Consider the following 18585-nt stretch of genomic DNA (forward strand, 5'->3'; position numbering starts at 1 on the left):
CAAAAGGATTTGGATGAATCCGGTAGAAAATCTTGTCACGAGTCGAGGATGTCGAGATCGGAAAGTCGCTCGAGGAAGTCTTCCTCGTCTTTGATAAAAAAAGTCAAGAAAGCGACGTCATAGGTCTTCATCCTCCTCGTCCTCTTCTCAGAGGAGAGTAACTTACCTTTCAAAGCACGATTCCCCAGAAAAATGGGAGGCCTTCAGGGCTTCGATGCTGAAAATATTCGCGAAAGCGGCCCAGATCCCCTCGAAGTTGCTGCATTGGGATCATGCCTCTACTCACTCTAAAAGTGACAGAGGAAAATCAAAATCCAAACACACAAGGGTTGAAAAAGATTCAAGAGTGTCTTCAAGGGAAAGTTCCCCGACACCTTGCACTAAGTCTACGCCTCCGGTGCATAAATCGTGGCTAACAGAATCGGCATTGACGTTGAAGTCGAAACCAAAACTCGACTCGGCACCGTCGACGACCATAGCATCGAGACCGATGACAAAGATGACGTTAACACCTGTAGCTGTATCAAAGCCTCCTTCGACAGCATCAAAGCCTCCTTCGACACAGTCGAAGCCAGCGTCTACACTATTGACTCCTTCGACGCCTTTATTGAGGTCTTCTTTGCTACCAAGACCCAAGTCGACGCCATTATCCATACCTAGGCAAATTCCACCTTCTTTGCCTGAAAAGACTTTCCACCCACAACCAAGACAGGAATTTTTTAGATCCTTGTCTTCTATACATGAAGAACATTCCTCTGAAGAGGATGTCACTCTGGCTGGAGTCAGATTTGGAGCCAGGGACGTTGCTGAAAAACAAGTGGACCCACTAGTTTAAAATAACAGACCTTTATGACTGTCTCCAAAATGCAAGTGGCTCAGACACTTCACCTGATGTGGATTTTCAAAGGCCAGACCCCACAGATCATGCTGATCCAAGTTATAGAAATCTTATGGGAAGGGTCATTGATTTTATGGGTTAGAAAGCAGCTTCCCCCATTTTGACCAGGATGACATGACTGACATCCTTAGTGATGGTCCTTTAAAAGATCCTGTTCTCCCATTCTACAAGGCTCTACAAAAAAGAGTAATGGCAAATTGGAATACTCCAGATTCAATTGCAGCAGTAAATAAGAAACTGTTACCAAAGGATAGACCAGCCTTGTCAGATCCAGAATATTTATCCAAACATCCATCTCCTGAAAGTCTAGTGGTGCAAGCTGCAACCTCCACTAGGCAATCATCTTACCCATCAATACCACCAGAGAGGGACGATAAAAAAGTTGATGCTTGGGCCCTGAAAGCTTTTACTTCGGGCAGCATGGCCCTGAAATCAACTAATGTCAATTGGACATTAGCAAGATTTATTTATATCCTGTGGGACTGCATGTCATCAGCGGCTGAAGGCATCCCGGAAGGTGAAGAACAGGATGGTTTCCTGTCTATAGTGAAGGATGGCAAAGAGGCTATGGAGGAATACCTTCAGCCAGGATTGGACACTGTGGATAGTATAAGCAGGTCCATGGCATCTAGCACAGTCTTGCGCAGATTTGCATGGCTAAGGAAATCTGGCTTTGCACCTGATGTGCAGTCTAGATTACTTAATATGCCTTTTGACAGCTTGAGGTTGTTTGGCAGCAAGGCGGACGAGAGCTTGGAGAAGCTGCAGACCGCGAAAGCGGCATCGAAATCACTCAGCGCCGCTATAAGACAACCTCAGCAACACTCTTACGCAGGCTCATCTTACTGGAAGAGTCGACCTTTCCGCTTCTATTCCTCTTTTGGAAAAGGGAGAGGGCAGGCCAGTCAGAGAGGCCAACAGAGAATACCCTTTCGTGGTGGAAAAGGGAGAGGTGTTAGATCAGCCACAGCAGCGGCTACTACCTCCTCAGCCACTTCTGCAGCTGCTGCAAAGCCACTTTGAGGTCTTAACCCACAAAACCCTGGTGGGATGCAGAATCACTCGGTATCTGGACGAATGGCGGGGCATTACATCAGATGCCTGGGCACTAGAGATAGTGTCTCATGGTTACTGTCTTCCTTTTCATCAAAGATCTCAAAATCATCCACCGGGAGCCACCTCTGTAAAGACTCCAGACCCGCTCTTTGTGCAGGAGATTTTAACCCTGCTAGAGAAAGGTGCAATAGAACAAGAACCTGTAGCGGAGAGGAACAAGGGTTGGTACTCCCCCTATTTTCTCATCCCCAGAAAGGACGGTGGATTGAGACCCATCTTGGACTTAAGAAGCTTGAACAAGTTCCTCAGGAAGGACAAGTTCAAGATGGTGACCCTTTCTCAGATCCTTCAGGCTCTTCAACCTCAGGACTGGCTGGTTTCATTGGACCTTCAGGATGCTTACTTTCATGTGCCAATCTATCTCAAGCACAGAAAGTACCTGAGGTTCGCAATTGGTGGTTCTCATTATCAGTTTCGGGTTCTACCATTCAGGCTGACCTCCGCCCCAAGTGTTTTCACCAAACTGATGGTGGTGGTGGCGGCATCGAGTATCAGAAGAAGGGGGATTCATGTCTACGCTTATCTGGACGATTGGCTAAACAGAGCGAGTTCATCCGACCGAGCCCAGGAACATCTGGCCTTGACCTGCCACTTCTTACACAGTCTGGGCTTCTCCCTCAATTACAAGAAGTCACAAATGATTCCAAGCCAAAAACTCCAATTCATCGGAGCGATCCTAGACACTTCCTCAGGGAAAGCCTCGCCTCCCGAGGAGAGAGCTCACCACATTCTGCAGATGGTTATGAAGTTTCAAAATGCCCAACATCTACCGGCATTCGACTTTCTAACGTTGCTAGGCCTCATGGCATCCTGCATTTTTCTGCTGCCAGAGGGCAGATTGAAGGTGAGATCCCTTCAGTGGGTCCTCAGGACTCAATGGTCTCAGTTTTCAGGGGAGATGTCAGATCTCCTACAAGTCCCGGCCAAAGTGGCTCAAGGTCTCCTATGGTGGGCTTGCAAGGAGAATATCCTCAAGGGGGAACCTTTTTGGCAACCATGGCCCGAGATAACGGTAGTGACGGACGCCTCACTAACGGGGTGGGGTGCCTACACGAACGATCTGACAATCAGCGGTCATTGGTCTCCATCGGAGTCCAAACTACACATCACCCTTTTAGAGCTGAGAGCAATCAAACTAGTGCTGAAGGCTTTTCTGCCCTCTGTACAGGGAAAGAATGTCCTGATAATGTCGGACAACACAGTGGCCATGTACTACCTCAACAAAAGAGGAAGCATAGGATCACTTCCACTGTGCAGAGAGGCAATGCAGCACCGGTTCTGGGCAATGCAAGAAGGAATCTCTATCAGCAGTTCACCTAGCCGGAGAGCTAAACACGACGGCAGATGCTCTGAGCAGGCATAGCACAGTCTCCGACGAGTGGGAGCTAGCTCAGGAAGTCCTTCAAGAGATCTTCGCCCTTTGGGGAACCCCTCAAGTGGATCTGTTCGCGACCGGTGCCAACCCGAAGTGGGAACTGTATTGCTGAAGGGAATTTCCCCCAAGAGGAGTTCTAGGGGACGCGTTCGTAGTGGAATGGTTATTTCCACTTCTTTACGTGTTTCCTCCAGTCCCCGTGATTCCTCACGTAATCAGGACATTGAGAAAGTTCAGGAACACCATGATCCTAATTGCTCTGTATTGGGCCAGGAGGACGTGGTACCCAGACCTTCTGGACATGTCCATCTACCCTCCAATACGTCTTCACAAAGAGAGGATCTTCTCTGGCAAGAGGAAGGTCGGGTTCTTCTTCCAGAGGTCAAGACACCCAGCCGTCACGCATGGTTTCTGAGAGGCTAAGATTTAGGGATTGGGGCCTCCCGGATGACGTAATGGAGATTTTGCTTTCGGCCAGAAGGCCAGCAACAAAATCCCTGTACCGGTGTCGTTGGAACAAGTTCAGTAACTGGTGCAGGGATAAGAATGTGGATCCTTTTCTTTGTCATACTCCATCAGTACTTTCTTTTCTCTTACACTTAGCCAATCTGGGGCTCCAAGTTGGAATGATAAAAGGTTACTTGGCAGCGCTATCTATCTTTAAGCGCTCCTCGGAAGAGGTGTCCTATTTTAAAATGCCTCTAGTCGTTCAATTCTTGAAAGGGTTGACAAATGCATACCCTCCGACACCTTTTCAGGTGCCCATCTGGGATTTAAATCTAGTCTTAAAATTTCTTATGTGTGCTCCTTTCGAGCCTTTACATTCTTGTCCATTTAGATTGCTCACTCTAAAACAATTCTGTTAGTGGCTATAACATCAGCCCGCAGGGTAAGTGAGTTGCAGGCACTGTCTTGTAAGCCTCCTCACACTATTTTCCATAGGGACAAGGTTATTTTAAAAGTCAAGCCATCATTCTTGCCTAAAATAGTGTCTGATTTTCATCTGTCACAAAAGAATGTCTTTCCTTCCTATTATCTTCCACCTCATGCAAGTAAGCAAGAGGAAAGATTACATAGACTGGACCCAAAAAGGGCTCTCAGTTTCTATATTTCCAGATTGGCAAATCTCTGACAATGTGACCAACTATTCGTTGGGTATGCCGAGCACAAATTGGGCCTTGCAGTATCTAAACCAGCTCTATCCAGATGGATTATTCTAGCAATCTCTGAGTGCTATAAATTGGCGGGAAAAGAGCCTCCAGATGGATTAAGGGCTCATTCAACCAGAGGCATGGCAACTTCCACGGCCCTTCAGAGGGATGTCCCGGTGCAGGATATTTGTGCTGCTGCCACCAGGTCCTCAATCCACACCTTTGTAAAGCATTACTGCTTGGACTCTACTTTCTACCAAGGAGGACTATTTGCAAAAGCTGTCCTTCATTCAGTCCATAATTAAAATTTCTAGTACTCCGACCTCCAAAATTACCACTGCTATGGGAGTCTATCATAAAATGAGGAATATGTGGGAGGACACAATCCATTCGAAGAACAAGTTACTTACCAACTGTAACATTATTTCGATTGGATGTTCCTCCCACGTATTCCTCATCGACCCTCCCATCCTACCCCTCCTTACAGTTCACGCCAGTTGCACTCTGACTTCCTTGAGAGCCTGAAGACTTAAAGCATGATCAGCTGATGCAACCATGAACACCGTAAAAACAGAACTGAGTTAACAGGCGCTGCTCGAGCCCTTTATACAACGGATGACGTTGATGCTCGCCGGCGGCCCTCGAGGGACTTCGACTCTGCGGTCTTGAACACAGCGCCCTCTGGTGAAACATTTTTCCAAAGCAGCTGAAGCTGGAATACGATTATCATAAGATGAGGAATACGTGGGAGGAACAACCAATCGAACAAACGTTACAGTTGGTAAGTAACTTGTTCTTCTCTGGGTTAAGGGCATGCCCACTTCAGACCCCTCATTGGGTTGAAAATACTGAAATAAACGATGTGATTTGGATCAGTACATTCAGCCTGTGATCCAAGCAACCTGATTGGTTAGTTTAATTGCCGCCTCTTGCACCACTGCTCTGATAATTGTCTTCGGAATAATCTGATTTTTGGGGATTAATGGAGCTTGAATATTAAAAGTAAATGTGCAATTTGTTTGTCATGGTAACACCTGTATTATCCATTCTTCACATACTAAACATTAGAGGAGATCCCAAAGTCCATTCCTTGGACAGAATGGAGTCCTACCTTGGTTTTGGGATTAAGAGAATTCTAAATACAGAGGAAGGTAGGAACATGTAAATGTCAACAGTTACTCTCTATCAAGACAATGTCATGCTTTCTTCACAAAATATATATTTATTTTTAATAGATTCTGAATAAAATATCTCGTAAAATAGAGATAAAATACATATTAAATACATTCATCACAATACTCTAAGGATACAATCAACAATAATGACAAAAAACACATAATCAATGTTTCTTAAAAAATGTTCACATTTGTTAATGGATGGATCTGCCTATAGGGAAAGATCCTATTAGGTCAGGGTTTAGATCAATCACAATCTCGAAGTACTTTTTAACAGTCTAGAGTAACTCCTGGACTGTGAACTCGACATGTTTCAGTCCTCTAGATGGTGGTGGGACTTTCTTCAGGAGTAGTTATTAACAATATTAGAGTAATAGAAATCTTGTTTTATTGAAGCTTTGTTCACTGTAAAAGGAGCAACTAAATTTCCAAGTGTAGTTGATCCCTCAATGGAGGAAAAACGTGGCCTTATTAATTGGGCAATTTTTTCAGTGGGACGAATGATTCTTCCACAAACTCCAGATTCAAGAGTATCCATTCTTCAGTCAGACAATCCATTCTGTATTCAGGCAATTCTATTACAATACAATAGAATGTAACTTCCATTTCCAGGCAGAGAAAAGTTGATTAACCTGAAATGAGCTAGATAGGAGAGGGGTTGGGGCTTAACCATGAGTCTTGGAGGAGTTATTATTGTCTGACATCAGCGTTAAAAGTTTATATCTGTCTGGGAAGTAATGACGTTTCCATTGTTAGTCATTATTATTCTTTTTCCTGGCTGCGTCTGTGAAAATGCATACCTTCTGGATAAGTTGCTTTGGAGAATTTTGTTTTCAACAATATTATTTCAGCTTGTTTGAGTTTTGTATTTGTTTGTTGGGTCACAGCTGCAGGGTTCTGGGTTGCTGTGACCATTTTAACCACTTACAGACTTTGCCTAGCTGAGCAATTGTATACTGAGTTGAATCGTGTCACATAATCTCTGATCAACATGAGATGTGGTGGGCTTCCAATATTTCTTTTAATGAAGTGAATCAAGGCTCTAACCCCAACAATGCATTCCAAAGTTAAATGACAACCCAGTACTGAACGCATAGTGTCCAAAGGCACATTGATTAAACTGATAACTGCTTTGGTTGCAAGTGCTATATAAATCACAACCTTAATGTTATGGTTCAGATTTTTTTTTAGATTGATAGCACATGTATTATTTTGGCTGTGAGCATCATCACATATTTTTCTTTTCTTTCTTTTCAGAATATGCAAGATTACTTCAGCAATTTTCCCAACACAAATGCCACAAGTGTTTTGATCTTCGTGGTCTGTCTTTTTTTCCTCTGGCTTTCTCGATTTTTGAGGTTTGACTGCAAGTATTTTTCCTGCCATCTTCCAATCGAGTTTTTCCTGGTGAGTTTTTTAAGCTAGACTAGATGGACCTGAACGGTTCTAAGTCCCCTCCGGACAAGGGTAGTATCCTGTGTGTAGTGAAATGCTGTTTCTGGGATGTGGTGGTCTGTGTGCAATGATAAACTGGCTTTAGTCTCCAGGTGGGCATACACTATGGCATGCTGTGTCGAGTATCTAGTCTGCTCTTGATTGCAGTGACATATAGTACCTACCTCTGAGCTGATCCCTGTCTGCATGGACACACTGACCTTGGTTTTATGTTTGTGATGTGATGAACCATGCTGTTTACCAATGTACTCCTGCATGAAGTGGCTTGGCTGTGCTGTGTTTACAGTAAACCCATTTGTGCAGCGACATTATGTACCTACCTCTGTTATAATCCTGTCTCCTGTACAAGTAGGCTACTGCTCCTTTAATAGGAGTACAATTCCACAGAATATATTTTTTATTTGGTAAACCACAATTTAAGGCATTAATGATTCAAATGACAAATTCAAAATGTTTACAGGAACATAATATTTTTTGTTGAATTGGCCCAACGCGTTTCGAGTTTTGACTCTTCATAAGGGGCAACAAGTTTCTGAATTATTTCTACAAAAGAACATTAAAAGAAATGACCTTATTTAGACTCATATCAGATACTGGAATCTATACATAAAGGAAAACTAATCTCTCTTCCAATTATTTGTATGCTAAACATTTTACACCAAATTGCATTACAGACCGCTGCTCACTTCGGTTTTTGCATAAGTATTAATTTCATCTTGCAATCAGATCTGATTATATTACACATTCATATACAGGATAATTTGGATATCAAGTAATCTGAACTTGGTAAGATTTGTATAAATGGAGAACCTACTAAAAATAGGTAATCATTAACTATTGAATTAAATATGGTGGATTGTCTACCTAGGATTGTGTTGATAATCTGCTCTATGTGAGAACAAGATCAAGAAGGAATATGGAAAAATTTGCAGGAGCATGCTGACCTTGTGATAAGTTTGGACAGTGATTTTCCTAGTTTCATTATTATGGTGAGGACTCATCCCTTAGGGCGATATATCTTGTCTTATTCAAACTACTAATATCTAAAAAGACACAAATATATTCATGGTAAGTATTACAAAGAATCACTGTAAGTGTTATGAAGAATCACGGTGTACCCTAGTCAGTAGCTAAAAGAATATCTTACCAAAATAATCAGGTTGATACGGTTAGAAAGACTTGCAAGGAAATCGTAAGGTGCCAGGCTTTGTGTGCGCTAGACTTGAATATCTGGTATAACTCTAGTTTCCCCTTAGGTCTTCAACAAGCAATCTGGTGAAATCTTATAAGTATTAATGAGAGACTGGTGTCATAGGTGTTCTAGTAAGAAAAAAATATATACAGTGATATCTTACCCCAGTAAAAAATATTTTGTCAGTCTTGTAGAAGATCCTTAGTTCTCCAGCATGGGGTCTGGCATGGATTCACATGCTCATGAATATTCCCCGTCGTCAGGCTGGGAATCCTCGGTAAAGAAAAATCAGTATCAGTTTCGTTTCTGATCTGTCTTTCGTAGTAGTAACCAATCACTGATCTCTGTGTCATACTGACCACAGCCAATGACTGCCATCTCCCTAAGCCCCGCCTCTGGCAGCCATCTTCAGATTTTTACCGCATGTTCAAGTGTTGGGATCCTCGTGCTATTGCTCTCGAGCTTTAGTGCTTTTTTCGCGCTTTTTCTTAGGAACATTTTCTCTTTTTCGGTCAAAAGAGCCTCAAGCTCCACCGTTTCTTTATCCGATCAACGGGGACCCGTATCGGATTCTTCTATGCCCCTCAAGGGTGAAGATTTAGTCGAGCCACGCTTTTGGAGGACTCCAGAAGTTTCTCAGGCCCATCTCGATCATGGCCCAGGAGAAGGGTAGCTTGACGCCCGGAAAGCTGTTCAGGGTCTGCCCTGCATGCCAGCTTCAGAATGTCTTTAAGGAGGATAAACACTCCCTCTGCCTCTACTGCCTGCATGAGGACAAGACGCACGTGGAGAAGGACTGTGCGTTTTGCGGCAATATGTCGGAGCGGACCATGAAGGACCGCCATCTCCGTCTCGCCAACTGGCTGGAAGGGAACAGCTCGTCAGGCGAGAAGAAGAAGAAGAAGTCCGAGCGGTCTTCTAAGACCTTTGAGGGCGCCCCCGTGAAGGGGGTCCAACAGAAGGCCAAGCACCGCGAGTCCGCTGGCACCGGGAGTGCCGAACGGTCAGGCTCTACGGGCGCCAGGCAGGGCGCATCCTCCCCGGCACCATCAACCACGAGCCAACGCTCTGGCTCAGGTAAGAGGAAGGCCGAGCACCCGGCGAAGCTCCTGGAGAGACCCTGGTCGAGCTCGAAGGCCCAATTGGGGGAGAGCGAGGCGGTGACCTTCCCCCCAAGGAGAAGGCGGTGAGTGTACCTAAGGTGGTGAAAGCCTTAATCCATCCGGCCAAGGCCTCTATCGAGACAGTCGCGGCGGCCCTGGCTCAGCCTGTGGAGGCTACACCAGTGGTGACGACCTCGGGCCCAGAGTCTCCCTGCCACTGCGGAGGGAGTCCTCTTTCATGCCCATCGACAGGACCCCCGTGAAACCTCCGACGGGGAAGAAAAAGGGGGGGCAGGAGGTCGTCGTGGATTCGGCCTCAACCTCTGAGAGGAGCTGATCGAAGTCTTAAGCCACGGCGTTGGCGTGGAAGAAGACCAGCCCGTCGGGAGGGACCCCGACGTAGGAGATGACGAGAATGTCGAGGGTGCCGACGGGGCTCCTGACCGCCCGTTGGACTCCCCTCAACCAGTGCCGCAAGACAACTCGGCGGCCATTTTGTTGGCTATACAGTCCTTATGCTCGGAGATAAGGACGAGATTGCCGTTACCACCAACGGAGGAACCTCTCCCGACGGGGGACCCGGAGCCAGGCCCTTCTGGGAGCCCTCCTCCTAAGAGAAGAAGGATTCATCCTCCACCTCCTTTTCAACCATCGCGCCCTGCTCAGCCCTCCTCCCCGTCCACAACCCGTGGGTATGATACGGGGACTGACACGGCCGCGACGGGCACAGACGACGCGGTTTACGACAAGAATTTCCCGTCGTCACCTCCTCCCCGGGCTTCCCCACCCGACGAGATTGGATCGTTTCATGCCATGATCGCCAGGGCATCCGAGCTTTTCCAGCTCTGCCCGGAAGAGAAGAAAAAGGAAGGTTTCCTTTATCAACGGCGCGAGACCAAGAGGAAGACGGTCCTCGCTGTACCTCTACTGGATGATATCTGGGATGAGGGTCTCGCCCTCCTCAAGAACCCATCCACAACGCCTGTGAGAAGGGACCGGTACAAGAAGAAGTACCGGGTCCCGGACGCGGCCCCCGTGTGCCTTTGGGCACAGCCGACCCCGTACTCGGTCGTCTCTGCGGCGGCCAGGAAGAAAGCGGGGGGGGTCCTCGGCCTCTACGTCAACCTTCCCGCCAGACGGCGAGGGAAAGAAATTGGACACGATGGGACGCAGAGTCATCTCATCGGCAGTGACGACGATTAAGGCTGCCAACGCCTTGGCTATCGTAGCCTGCTACGTCAGGGAGTTGTGGTACAAAATCGCCCCCCTGCTGGACTTCTTACCAGACGACAAGAGGGCAGAGGGCCTAGAGATCTTGCAGGAAGGAGAAGTGGCGACGGACATCGCTGACACTGGATTTCGCCAGTTGGGCAACGGCGTGTGCCTTAGACGGCGTGGATGGCTCAAGGCAACTGACTTCCGTCAGGAAGTGCAGACCAGAGTCTTGGACATGCCGTTCGACGGGAACAATCTGTTTGGGAAAATAGTGGACGATTCCCTACAAGCCATCAAGACGGACACGGAGACGGCCTGGGCTCTTGGTGTTCTCCAGCAACGACGGCCGCCCTTTCGGAGCGGCGGAGGCAAGCAGGGTGCCTCCAAAGGTTCCGGCGGCGGATTTTCCACCTATCGTCAAGCGGCCCGTTCGTCGTCGCAAGAAGCCTATAGGGGACGAGGCAAGTCGGGCGGACCCCGCCGTCGTCGCCAAGGAGGGCAAGGTGGCAAAGCCTCGTCGAAGCAGAACTGAACCGGCCGTGGGGTCGGGCCCCCACCGAAGCACCCCGGTGGGAGACCGGCTGGCGAACTTCGTCAGCGTGTGGGAGTCCATCTCCACCGACCGTTGAGTGCTGGACGCCCTGGCCCAGGGTCACGCGCTCGAGTTTCTAAAGAAGTGCCCGCGCATCCCCCCCGTGGCCAGGAAGGAACATCACGCCCCTCAACTTCTCTTGGAGGTAAAGGCGATGCTCAAGAAAGGCGCCATCGAGCTCGTCCCAAAGAGGCTTCGGGGCTCCAGAGTTTACTCAAGATACTTCCTCGTGAAGAAGAAGACGGGAGGATGGCGTCCCATCCTGGACCTACGACGACTGAACAAATTCATCAAGGCACAGAAGTTCCGGATGGTCACCCTCCAGCACGTCCTGGGTCAACTGGAGGAGGGCGATTTCCTGTCGTCGTTGGATTTGGAGGATGCCTACTTCCATATCCCCATCCCAAAGGGACACCGAAAGTTTCTCATATTCGTGGTCCAAGGGCGTCACTACCAGTTCAGAGCCCTTCCCTTCGGATTGAGGTCAGCACCCAGGGTGTTCACCAAGTGCCTCGCACCAGTGGCGGCGCGGCTGCGCCTGGAGGGGATCCACGTCTACCCCTACCTGGACGACTGGCTCATCCGTGCAAAGACAAAGGAGCTCGGCGTGGAGCACACGGCGAGGACCGTCCAACTACTCACGGACCTGGAATTCTCCATAAACTACGCCAAGCCCCACCTGGTGCCCGCGCAAGACGCACTGTTTCTGGGAGCGAAACTCGACACAGTGGCGCTTCTGGCCTCTCCGTCGGAGGAAAGGACGAGGGCCATCTTGGGCAAGGTGCAGTGGATGCTGGTTGCGGACGCGGCCAGGGCGAGGTCCATCAAATCCCTCCTCGGAATGATGTCTTCTTGCATTTATCTCATCCGCCTGTGCAGGCTTCGGATGCGCCCGTTGCAGGAGTTCCTGGACGCTTGCTGGATCCAGACGACGGGCAGCTTCGAGGACAGGATCACACTCGACGAGTGCTTCCGACGAGCGATCTGGTGGTGGGGCACCCGCGCGCATCTGACGGCGGGCATGGACTTCCAGACCCCAGGCCACCCGAAGACAGTGACCACGGATGCCTCCCTGGAAGGGTGGGGAGCACACACCGAAAATCTGCACGCGAGAGGCCTTTGGCTGCAGACGGAGAAGTCCCTCCATATCAACGTCCTGGAACTCCGGGCAGTGTTTTGGGCCCTCAGGTCCTTTCTTCCGTCCCTCAAGGGCAAGGTGGTGAGGATCTTCACCGACAACACCACCACCGTGTTCTACATCAGGAAGCAGGGCGGTACCAGATCCCCAGCCCTGTCCAAGGAGGCTCAGGATCTGTGGCATTGGGCCGTCGCCCAAGGGATGTTTCTGGTGCCGTTTCATCTGGCAGGGATGAAAAACACCATCGCCGACTCGCTCAGCAGAGAGCTGTGCTCGTGCCACGAGTGGGAACTACGACAGGATCTAGTGGACCGCCTCTTCCGACGGTGGGGCACACCCCAGATCGATCTGTTCGCGACGGCGACGAACTCCGGGTGCCGGAGGTTCGCCAGCAGGTTTCCCCAGCCGAGGAGCATGGGCGATGCTTTCTCGTTCCCCTGGGAGGGCCTGTTCCTATATGCGTTCCCTCCATTGCCGCTGCTGATCCGGCTCATCAACCAGCTCAAGAGGTCAGGGTGCAGGATGATCCTCGTCGCACCTGCGTGGCCGAGGCAGATATGGTTCCCGGACCTTCTGGACTTGTCAGCGTCCCCGTCAATCAAGCTGCCAGTGGACGCGGATCTTCTCTCCAGGGAAGGAGGCGCTATCCTCCATCTCGACCCGAAGTCGCTGAACTTGCAGGCCTGGCTCCTGCAGCGTTAGAGTTTGGAGGTTACGACATACCGGCCGACTGCAGAGAGGTTCTTGCAAAGGCCAGGGCGTCCTCAACTCTTAAATGCTACGGACACAAATGGAAGAGGTTCTCTGTCTGGTGCCACGCACAGCAGATTAACCCTCTACGGCTTACGGCTCCTCAAGTATTGCCGTACCTGCTGACACTGGCCAAGGCTGGACTGGCGCACGCTTCCATCAAGATTCATCTCGGAGTCAATATTGTTCGGGAACTCACCAATTCCTTCGAGCCAGTCAAGCAACTGGTTATCAACGTGCCCCTGCTCTCAATGCAGGATGGAGAGCTCATCTTTTCAAACCATCAGGTGAGACTATAAGAGGGGACATCAAAGGTGATCTGTGTGGAGAACAGCGGGGGCAGGGGGGATTTACGCCCAACTCCACGGGTGGTTAATTCCCTTTCTCCATTTGCAGAAGAATATTCCTACGGGCCAAACAAACGAAGCTAGGTGGGCCAGTCCAGTCCGTCATCTCAGCCCTACGCGTCACATTGGTGGAGACCGCAGCTGTCCAGTTCCGATCGATGCCTCTGTGGGAGCCAGGTGAGCGTAACAGAACGCGAAGCCTACCCACAAATTCCCACCCGGGCGTTATGGATACCTCAGAGACTGACCAATTGGCCCAGTTACTAGGGGAACTGAGGGCTGAAGTGCATTCCGCCCGTCAAGAAACCAATGCTCTTAGGAGAGAACTGGTTTTGTCAAAGGAGCAAACTGATGACCTTGCTAGGCAACTATTGCAAAGCCAGGCTGGACAAGCACCCCTATCTGGTTCCGGGGGAAATCCAGCTCCTGTGTTATTGAGTAACCCTGTGCAAATAAACCTACCAGGAAATATTCCATTAGCTCCACCCAAACACTTTGCCAGAGATCCCAAAAGGTTCGCCGTGTTTATGAATCAATGTCGCTTGCACTTTTTATGCAAACCTGGAGCCTTCCCAAACGATCAAGCCAAGGTAGCCTTTGTATTGTTGTATCTCAGCGGCAGTGTAGCTGATTGGTCAATTCCACTAGTTACTCAGGATGACCCAATTCTTCGGGATTTTCAGGGCTTTCAAACGAGCATGGAAAGACTATTTGCCCGGCACTCCCAAGGACAGGCCCTGGATAACGAACTTTTGTCCCTACGACAGGGTAACCAAGACCTTCTATCCTACATCGCAAACTTTAATAGGTTGATAGTGGAAACTGGATGGCCTGAGGTAATACGAATCACGTTATTTCATCGAGGGCTTCGAGGAGAACTCAAGGATGTCTTGGCTCAAGTTGTGAACCCACCTCAAGGCTGCGCTGAATATATAGACTTAGTGGTCCAGTTAGATCACAGACTTCAGAACAGAAAGGCCCAAAGTAGCAGATGCTTCAGAACCCATGCAAATCGGAGGGGTTGAAGGATCCTTAACCCAGAAGGAAAGAGAAAGGAGATGGCAAATGCAATTGTGTCTATATTGTGGAACTTCTGGGCATTTTCTACAGGATTGCCCTGTAAAACCACCCAAGAAGGTGGTAGGAGCTACAGATAAAAGCCATATGGAATCAGTCTCGGGAAACAACCACGCCCGACAAGCGTAGAGGTCCACTTGCCGAGCTTGAAGAAGGATATTCAGACCTCGCATTTCATCATACCAATGGTCCTCGTAGATTCAGGACAGCCATTGCGTGTGCACGCAGTAAGGGCATACATTGATAGCGGGGCCATAGGAAACTATGTGGACTATGAATTGACTTCCAGGATGAATCTACCTCTCTGCCGAAAAACTACCTCAGATGTCATCACCACAGTCGATGGAACTGAAATTGCCTCTGGGCCTGTAACTCATTCCACCACAGGGATGACACTATTGGGTCAGGATGGGCATCAAGAGACTATTGTGTTTGATCTAATCAAAGCCCCACAGTTCCAAATAATACTGGGGATACCTTGGTTGGAAACACATAATCCTTGTATTGATTGGCGAGAGAAGAGAATAACCTTCCTGGATTATGCACAAACCTGTTACCCAAAGAAAAGTCAGAACGCAGGCCTGGCCACAGTAACCACAGCAGTCATACAACTACCTCCAGAATACCAAGAATTCCAGGATGTATTCCAAAAGGAACAGGCAAACACCTTACCTCCTCACAGATCGTACGATTGTCAAATCGATCTCATACCCGGTGCACAACCCCCTTGTAGCAGGATCTATGCCCTTACGGAACCTGAGAACCTTCACCTACGACAATACTTAGACCAGTACCTTGCCAATGGCTTTATTCGCCCATCCAAGTCCCCTGCATCTTCAGCTTCGTTCTTCGTGCCCAAAAAGGAAGGTGACCTCAGAACGTGCATAGACTACTGCGCATTGAACCAGATAACTGTTAAGAACCGATACCCATTGCCTCTGATCCCTGAACTACTAGACCAAGTGAAGGACGCTTGTATATACACTAAATTAGATCTCCCGGGGGCATACCATCTGGTACGTGTAAAAGAAGGCGACGAATGGAAGACTGCTTTCCGCACTAAGTATGGGTTATTCGAATACCAGGTGATGCCTTTCGGGTTGTGAATGTGTTAGGGAGAATTCTATGTAAGGCTAATTTCCCAAACATAGTGAGTCCCCCAGCAGCTTTGCTGGATTTTTGGGGTTTATTTTTTTCTCTCCTGCTAAGAGTGAGATTCCTTTGCTCCCACTCTTAGCCATGATTTGAAGTGTTCCTTTAAATTTCCATGGCCCTCATTACGACCCTGGCGGAAAGTGACTGACCTGACCGCCATAGCGTAAATAGCGTTTCCGCCATTGCACGACGGAGCAAAGTGCGCCTAATTCCGACCCATCGGGCACGAGCACTACGCCATGGCGGAAGTGCAAAGTCCGCGATGGCGGAAATGTCCCCAAAACGGCCCTCACCGCCGCCGTACGGCACCCTAGGTGCAATTCCGCCACCCATCTTAGCGGTCACCGTAATGAGCGGCAATCGGAAAGTACGGTGACCGTAAATATACGGAAACGGAAGTAAAAACATGGTCCCGGAACGGGAAACAGCACGCCGTACACCTATAAAATCACAATTTCCACACAACCATTAAAAATACTACCCTGAGACTCATCCCAACCCGTCATCCACCCTAGTGAAAGCAATAAAAATGGGAAAAGTAGCGAAAAAAGCGTGCGACCGCAAGCGGCAGGTCCACTTCTCCCGTGAGGAACTCACCGTGCTCACAGAGACCCTCCAGGAGAATGCTGCCGTCGTCTTCTCGACGCAAATGACCAGGACGGCACTTGCGAACAAGAAGGCCATATGGGCCCTGGTGGCACAGCGGGTAAGTGCGGTGGGGACCGCACCCCGCAACCCACAGCAATGCAGAAAGCGATGGGACGACTTGCGGATACGCGTACGGAGCATACTATCCGCCAACCGTAACATTGCCACAGCTACCGGGGGAGGATCGGAATCACCCATCAAGTTGACCCCCTGGGAAGAAATCTGTGCCTCCACCATTGGAATGGAGAGTATAGAGGGAGTCGGAGGGATGGAGAAAGGAGTGCAGACATCCGAAGAATCAGGTAGGTGGGCCAAATAAAACAATGCTAAATCCACAATGTCCAATCATGTGAAGTACCATGTGTCCACATAGTGCAACAGAAACACATGTCCAGGAGAACGTCCACATACATTGGCCTGATAGCGCACTTTAAAAGTCACATTAAATACATAAATAATTAAAAATCCTAAAAACACCCTCTACACGTGCAGCAGGCACACCCTAACTGCAGGCTGCAAAACAACTGCATCCTCAATCCACACAAAAATGAAAACAACTCCAAGGCCCCGACCCAAATCACCCTCAGGTACCACCCCAATGCATGTGATACATTGCCATTCCAATTTCCACAGACCCATTAATAACGCCCGCCCTCCTTTACTCCACCACAGGGTCCGATTCAAACGACGAGCTCCAGGACACCCCTACCAGCACACCTGCAAAGAGGGCCAAGACCAACGGCCAAAGACCCTCCACCTCAGCTGCACGGATCAAGACACGGCAGCAGCACAAATCAAGTGGCAGCACACAGGAGGGAACTTCAACAGGCACCCCAGCAGCCAGCATGCCCACAACAGCACCACCACAGGTCCCCCCAATGGATGCCACAGAAGGCACTGCTTCTGGTGGCAGCAGCACCATAGGTGACACTGCATTAATGGCAGCATGCTCCGACACAGAAAACGGGGATGTCGAAGTAAGATCCATCCATGACCTGTCTCAATCCCCCTGTTTGTTCCATCCCGTACACCATGAGGATACCACGCAGGGGCACCCACAAGACGACGACTGGCCATCCCCCACAAGCCCTGTGGCAAGGCAACATGAGGTGACCAGCCCCTCTGTGACACCACCGCAAATGGCCATGGCACAGCAGAGGCAACAGTCCCTCGACCAGGTGATCGTGCAACAGCAGCAACTGGCCACGCTCCTCAAGGACCATGCTGATGAATGTGGGGGTACTAAGGCAGCCATAGAAACATCAACTGAGACACTTAGGGCAGAAATGGAGAGAAGTACAGAGACACTAAGGGCACAAATGGAGAGAAGCACCGAGAGCCTGAGGGGGGAACTGCATGCAACGTCCAAAGACGTATGTGCTGAACTTGCCGCTGTGCGCCGTGTGCTCACTGAGCTCTCACAAACCCTTAGGGACATGCATGGACGTGAGCAGGCAGAGACATCATCCGTTGCAAGTTCCGTCCAGGGCAGCCCCCAACGTAGATCTGGGAGGAACCTGCGCTCCACAGGCAGGGGTGCCCCTGATATCCGGAGAGGGGGCTTGCAATAGCGTCTGCCCACTGACAATGAGCATCTTCGGACACTGGTGTTCGGGGGGGAGGTAGGAGGGTGGAGGGGGTGTGTTGGGCTCACTTGGGTGGCGGGTCAATGGGGTGTGTAACATAATTTCACATATGCTATAAACAATGCACGATCATCCAATGAGATGTGTGGACATTGATCTTTGTGTACGAGGCCTTTATAGGCGTACAGTCCATATTGTGCATGTTCCAGACACACACAGTGCCACAAGTCCCGTGTCCATGTATCAGCCACCAGGCGTGAGTGCTAGAAGCATGCATCTATGATATGCTGACGAATGTCACGGCCCTCCTGTGCCTCGCGGACTCCTTGAGGTGCTGCCACATCCCCACCCTCATCATGACCATCTTCAGGTGCTTGCAGTTCTGCGTCAGGGGGCATGGGCACATTTCTACGTACGCACATGTTGTGTAGCATGACACATGCCATGACCATCTTTGCAACCTTCTCATGGCGGTACAGGAGTGCCCCGCCAGACCTGCTGAGGCAGCGGAAACGAGTCTTCAGTAGGCCGAATGCCTGTTCTATGACTACACGGGTACGTGAGTGGGCATGGTTGTAGTCCTCCTCAGGCTGGTTCTGTGGGTTCCGGAGT

The 18585-nt window shown here is 49.4% G+C and overlaps 1 protein-coding gene across 3 annotated transcripts in view; it reads left to right on the forward strand.

Moving 5' to 3' along the window:
* SLC26A8 (solute carrier family 26 member 8) overlaps positions 1–18585 on the forward strand; it is a 3396452-nt gene that overhangs the window by 1491052 nt on the left and 1886815 nt on the right. For all 3 annotated transcript variants that reach the window (XM_069633436.1, XM_069633435.1, XM_069633437.1), the window contains exon 8: positions 6973–7122. In XM_069633436.1, the coding sequence (XP_069489537.1) occupies positions 6973–7122 (150 nt within the window). The remainder of the gene's footprint in view (positions 1–6972; positions 7123–18585) is intronic.

The sequence above is a fragment of the Ambystoma mexicanum genome, chromosome 13, assembly GCF_040938575.1.
Source record: "Ambystoma mexicanum isolate Mex_15411 chromosome 13, UKY_AmexF1_1, whole genome shotgun sequence".
NCBI lineage: Eukaryota > Metazoa > Chordata > Amphibia > Caudata > Ambystomatidae > Ambystoma > Ambystoma mexicanum.